Source organism: Mesoplodon bidens (assembly GCF_964165515.1).
Source record: "Mesoplodon bidens genome assembly, chromosome: 14".
Taxonomy (NCBI): Eukaryota; Metazoa; Chordata; class Mammalia; order Artiodactyla; family Ziphiidae; genus Mesoplodon; species Mesoplodon bidens.
Window position 1 is genome coordinate 11,878,654 of NC_138170.1, and position 6,753 is coordinate 11,885,406.

The 6,753-nt window shown below is 48.9% G+C and overlaps 1 protein-coding gene across 1 annotated transcript; it reads right to left on the minus strand.

The window, feature by feature from the left end:
- Positions 1-3,244: 3,244 nt before the first annotated feature.
- Positions 3,245-6,051, minus strand: IL1F10 (interleukin 1 family member 10; the record flags this gene model as incomplete). Its single annotated transcript, XM_081254594.1, is given in 5 exon segments — positions 3,245-3,352; positions 3,356-3,457; positions 3,735-3,862; positions 4,023-4,195; positions 6,020-6,051. Coding segments are annotated over 5 exon segments (543 nt in total).
- Positions 6,052-6,753: the final 702 nt, after the last annotated feature.

The following is a 6,753-nucleotide window of genomic DNA, read 5'->3' on the forward strand; positions in this document are numbered from 1 at the left end:
GATGTAAATAGTGGACATGACCTAAAGTGTGCCTTTCCCAGGAATTTACATAATAACAGCTCTGATGGACTGGTTGTGGAATGAAGCCTTTGGCATGGTCACAAGGAAGGAGGAAGAATTTCAGGGATAAGACTTGGGAGGGGTGTGTGTCAGAAGCTGATATCATCATTATTATTAATGATAATTATAATAGCAACATCCCATCATTATTTCTACCTGAGCCCTGCAGAATTTCAACGCAAGGCTCCCTGAGTAATGTTTGGAGTGTTTACTAGTCCTTCCATAAGAAGCAGTCAATAGATGTTGGCTTTTGTTCATAATGTCTGGTGTCCCCACCCACACCATATGTCTTTAAAGGGTAGGGGCCGTGTCTTCTAAATCTCTTGTATCCTCTTCCTCTCCAAAGCATTCATATAGAATTGACATATATTAAAACTCCAAATGTGTTTTTACTTAAATACAGAACATGTTCAACTCATCTTTGCTGGCCCTTCTCTTATGAAATGTGCCTGCCACCCACCCAGGCATACCCAGGTCTCCTCCCACTCCTGGCCCTGCTCCAAGCTGGGTCAAGTTGAGTTACCACCCTTGAAGGAGATAGATAAGCTGATGTGGAAAGATGAAGCAGGGGTCAGGCCAACCATGGAACCACAGCCTCAAAGCTGATCCCAGGGCAGAGCCAAACAGAAGGCAGGGCAAAGAGGTAGGGCAAAGAGGAAGCTGAGATGAGCAGAAACCCTAGAAGCAGGTGGATTGGTCCAGTGCTGACCTCAGGGGCCCAGGCTTAAAATCTGGGTCCTACTTGAAATACTTGGATGATTCCTCCAGGCTTCCTCCTTCACTCCTTCACCAGGCATCTACAGTCAGGCCCCACATATCTTCCCATCTTAATTTTTAGCAACCCCTCAGCCACAAGCCTCGGGTCCCTGCACGTGGATGACTCATCACGCCCCAGGTGTGCTGGGAACTCTCCTCCATCACACCTTCCTTAGTTGCTCCCTCTGCTTAGAAATGCCCATCCACACATTCTCTGCCCTGAAACTACTTTTTCTTTGAGGCCCAGGTTAAATGCCCTTTCCTTTATGAAGGCCCGTCCAGCCCTCTCCACCAGCTGCACCTCCATGCTACAGTGGCGTCTGTCTACCTTGCTGCCGTAGATGTCCTCACACTGTATCCTGAATGTCTAACAAGAACCAAGTGATCATCCATTAATTTGTTCAAGACTTTGCACTTACTCATCACCTTCAATGTACCAGCAGCTGCCCTGGGCAATGGTGACCCAAAATTGAACTACACCCCCTGAAAAAGCACAGAGTAGTCCCAGCACATAAATGCATAGTTATGATGTCATCGCCAGGTGATAAAATAATGGGACACATGAAGGCCATGGAGAGGCAGGGAAAGAATCTAAATTTATCAGAGTCATAAAGCTCAGTATGTCTCTCCTCTGCTTAAAATCTTCTCATAGCATCCTTTTTCACTTAAAAATAAATAGAAACCTTTATTTGCCTTCAAGACGCCCCCATGATCCAGCCCCTGTTTCTCTTGCCCACCTCCTAAATCTCTTCAGGGTCCAGCCCCCCAGCCTTCCACTGTTATTCAGACACGCTAAGCCCGTTCTGTCTCAGGGCTGTGCATTTGCTATTTCTCTCCTGCATCACTTCCTAGTCCTACTCCCTCCTGCCCTTCAGCCTCAGCTCAAATGTCACCTCCTCCAAAAAGTCAGTGTCACCTCCCCCGACCACCCTCTCTAATGTTACCATTGAATACCTACCGCCCTCACCCTCACACTCTCTCATGTAAATTGCCCTTGTTTGTTTTCTTGTTTGTGAATTTGCTTGTTTAGTGTTTCTTCCATTCAATTATCAGCTCCAAGGAAGCTTAGTTTTGTTGCTCCTAGAATAAGAGTGGAATAAAAATTTGTGGAACGATGTTGGCGTCAAATGGACCAGATGTACATGTACAGACTATGTGACCTTCAGCAAGTTAAGTATGTCACTTCTTTTAGTCTAGTCTCTTTACCTGTCAAATGCAGGTAAGAATACTTGCCTTGCAGGGTCGCTGTGAGGGTGAAGATACACTGTGCTTAAATGTCCTGGCCCACAGTACATGTTGGACAGACGCTGAGTGGTTGTACAAGAGGAAGAGAACCAGCAGTCCACCCCTCTGAGCCCTGATACCACGGGCTCTCTGCTCTAGCTTGTTTGACTATGGATCCTCTACGAAATGGAGAGGGATTTGGGGGTCTGAGAATGAGTGTCAGTTTTAACTACAAACTCTCAGTTGAGGTCCAGCCCAATATTCCCAGCTGTAAACAGTCAACTCAACTCATCAGTTCCACAGTAACCTTAAACTCAGTACGTCCAGTCCAAGCTCACTGCCTTTCCACCACTGTCCCTCCTTGGTCCTCACACATCAACACTAGCAGGCAACTAATGGTACCGGTCAGTCGGTTGGATGACTGATTCGCTGTGAAGCATCTGGTAGAAAAATCGTGACCTGAACTAAAGCTGAAATTGTAAGCAGCCCAAGACACTGTCCATGGACAGAGGAGGAGAGCTGGGTTCTGCCTGGAGTTTCTCAGTTGTTTCTAGAAGCTCTGGGGCAGAGGGGCCAGAGGAGAAGCCATGGCCAGGCTTCCAAGAAGGACTCACCAAGTTATCCAGTCCCTTTGCATTGAATACTGCACACAGAGGCCCACTCACTCCCTGCGTTAGTTTCCTACAGCTGCTGTAACAAGTCACCACAAAGGCAATGGCTTAGAACAACATACATTTATTATTTTACAGTTCTGGAGGTCAGAAGTCTGAAATGGTTTTCACTGGGCTCAAGTCAAGTTGTTGGCATGGCTATGCTCCTTCTGGAGACTCTACAGGAGAACCCATTCCCTGCCCTTTTCCAGCTTCTAGGGACCACCTGCATTCCTTGGCTCACAGCCCCTTCCTCCATCTTCAGAGTTAGAGGTATAGCATCTTCCAGTCTCCCTCTGACTCTCACCCTCCCGCCTCCCTCATAGGAGGACCCTGGTGTTTGATTACCTTGGGCCCACTGGGATACTACAGGATAGATGAGCCTTAATCCCATTTGCGAAGTCCCTTCTGCCATGTAAGGTAACATATTCACAGGTTCTGGGGATCAGGATGTGGACCTCTTTGGGGGGGTGCCATTATTCTGCCTCCCACAGACCCTGAGCAGAATGAGCTTGGTTTGGGGGCGCCAGGCCGGAACCCAGCTTCCTGCCACTCTACCGACCCTGTTCAAAGTAGAGCTCAGTGCAGGCTGAGGGCTCACTCTCCTTGGTGAGTCGTACGAGCTCTTGGGGCTCAGCCGAGCCACAGAGAATCCAGCCAGGTCAGGCAGCAGCCTCCAGCCTGAAGGCGGGGTCCGAGCGTCTCTGGAAGAAGGTGAAGCAGGTGGCCTGGTCACCGCCCTTGTACAGATCCTCGATGCTCACTTCCTGTGAGGGCAAGGCGGCAGCTGCTGGATAAGACTGCTGATTGTGTGTCAGCCCTCGAGGCTTCTTGGGGCTTGGCCAACAAGGGACCTGAGAGGGTGGCTCTTTCCCCAGGGAATTGCCCTCTGAAGGTGCTGGGTGCAGGGAAAGATGGTGGAAACCTGAACAGGAGGGATGTGTGGACCTGGCCAGAATCCACAGATGAGCACAGAGATGCCAGAGCACCCTGGAGGCCAGGCCAGGTGTGCAGGGGCCACCAGAACAGGGTGCAGTCTCTCACCTCCAGCTGCAGGGAAGGCCCCTCCCCTGTCTCCACACATGCCAGGCAACGACTGCCTCCCTGGATCCCTAGGAAGATGGGGAAACTGGTTTGGCCCAGGCCTCTGTTGGGGAGAATGCAGATCATCCCTGGGGTGGGGGTGGGGGGCAGGAGAAAAGAGCCAGGAGATGAGGGGGCCCCAGGTCGCAAGCTCTTGAGCAAGCTAAGGCTCGAACAGGAAGGAGCTGGGCCAGGGCACAGCTGGCCTGACCCCTACATGCACGCTGCAGGGTGAGCTGGGACTCCTACAGGGGTCCTGACCCTTCAGTAGGAAAGGGAGAGCTTGGGGTAGACGGAGCTTGGGTGAGTCCCAGGGCATTGAGGCTCCAGATGTTCCTGCACGGCAGTTGTCTGCGGCGAGATGTCCCACCAGGAAGTGGCGGTCTCTTGTGTACAGAGCCTTCTGACCTGCATCCTTAATTCTGAAACAGGAGGCAGTGCTGATGGTCCACCCCCTTCAGGCACCACTGAGCCCCACGGCTCTCCCACCCCACACTCTGAAGAACAGCATGGAGCACTAGGGCCCCTTCTCCTTCTTCAGGAGAGAAGTAGGGGTGCTACTCCACCCAAGAGCATGTCAAGACCAGGTCAGCCTTAGGTGAAGGAAGTCCTCCCAGGGCTCGTGACTTTTTCAGAGACCGCACCTCTGTCTCTACCAAGCTTGGCCCCTGTCAGGCCCTCAGGGTGGTGACGGGAGCCTGCGTCTTCCCACTGAAGGGTAGAGAGTTTTCCTGACGCTCCAGCCCTTTTCCGTGCCTCCTCTGAGAAATTTCCTGACGAGGCTCCGATGTCTCTGGGGTATGGTGAGCCTTATCCCAGATTTTCTGGGCCCACCCAATTTTTCATATGTTTATTCTCTTCAGTAAAGGGATTAATTGAGTATACAATAATGTGTGGTTTGTTTTTCAGATATTTTAAAGGCTCTTATAGAAGAAAATCCACAAATGAGGGGGAAGAAAAGTCCGATGTGATGGTAAGCATGCCAGCCTGGCCACCCTGCTCCGGTGAGTGTGTAAGGGGTGGGCTGGGCTGGGCTGGGCTATGGATGCCAAATACAGGTGGTCAGCAGGGAGTTGGCACTGGGATTGCCTGTGGTTCTGACGATCGGCCTGGGAGGGTAAACGCATGCCAGGGAGGCTGAGAAGGAACCGTGGTGAGTCTGTGCAGCATCAAAGCCAGGCCCATGCTATTAGCCCATGGCTGGTTGGTTTCAGACATGGTCATCAGCTGCTCTCAGGCCTGGGGAGCCATCCTTATATTCAAGAGCAGAACCTCCTGGCCAACACCACACTTCCAGGAGATTCTTCTCTCTCAGTAACAGCTAATTATAATACCCTTAGCTAATGACTATATGTGTTTAAAGGAGGTTCCCCTGTACAATAAAAACGAAGATCTGAAAAGAGCCTGGGTTTGCCAGCTGGCCTTCTCCCTCCAACCTGGACAACCAAGAACTGTGGATAACTTAGCTGCCAGCAATAGTCTGTTCAGAGACCAGAACCCAGGCTACATACCCCAGAGAGTTGACATCTGTTTTGTCATCTGCGTGGTCCACACACTTGTGTCTTGTCTTCCCAGCTACGTTTTACCTTCCCAGAGGCCCAGACCGACCCCCCCCACCATGTCTAGGATAGGATGGGCCCATGGAGAAGCTGAGGAAATGCATCCCAGGAGTCAATCCTGTTTTATTTTTATCATGCCTTAACTCATTCCTCGAAGAGCTTGAGACAATTTACAACAAAAATCACAGACAATAAAGTGGTAAAGTAAACGTAAAGACTCAAACGTCAAGTGAGATAAAATGCAGGTAAGAGTTGGAAGCTCAGACTGGGAATAGAGGCCACAGAGGCTAACATACAAAGATGCTGCCACTGAGATTCAAAATTATCTCTGAGCTTTTAGAGAATGGAGGCCGGAGCAGCACAGAGAACCTGGAGTCTGAGTCCTGGCGCTGTGTGACATTAGGTACTTTATAACCTCTTTGAGCCTCAGTTTCCAGATCTATAAAATGGGCTTAGTAATGCCCCTTTGTAGATTTCTCAGGATGGAGGCAGGGCAGTAGAATGGCTGGCATCTTGCAGAAGTTCAGCAAAGAAAGCTCTTATGATTATGATGATGATTAAGCTTAATTGTGGGGCACTTGAGATTTCTGGGGTGAGGAGACTCATCCCTCTGATTCAGCCCTCTTTCCTCTTCCTCTGTCATCTCCAAACCCCCTGATTAGGAAAAGGAAGACTCCAGGAAGACTTATGTAGTATCTTGCCATGGGGAGGGAGCACATTCCTGCAATCGGGGTGACTGGTCCTTGCTGAGAGGGAAGGGAAAAAAGGGCCGTCAGAGGATGAATGGATAAAGAAGATGTGGCATATATACACGATGGAATATTACTGAGCCATAAAAAAGAATGAAATAATGCCATTTGCAGCAACATGGATGGACCCAGAGATTATACTAAGTGAAATAAGCCAGACAAAGACAGATATCATATAATATCACTTATATGCAGAATCTTAAAAAATGTTAAAAATGAACTTATTTACAAAACAGAAATAGACTCACAAACATGGAAAGCAAACTTATGGTTACCAAAGGGGAAAGGAGGGGCATAAATTAGGAGTTTGGGATTAAGATATACACACTAATATATATAAAACAGATGGATAACCAACAAGGACCTACTGTATAGGACAGGGAACTGTACTCAATATCTTGTAATAACCTCTAATGGAAAAGAATCTAAAAAAGAATCACTTTGTTGTACACCTGAAACTAACACAACATTGTGTTAAAAATTTCAATGAAATTTTTTAAAAAAAAGAATGGCTGTAATTTTAAAAAAGGGGGGGGGGCTGTCAGAGAAAGAAGAGGGTGGAGCTAGGGAGCAGATATCCCAAGGAGCCAAATCATCCAACCACAGGGCAGAAAGTTCTCACTAGGTGCTTATCTATAAGAGCCCTACCAGAATCCACCAAGGGCTCCTCAG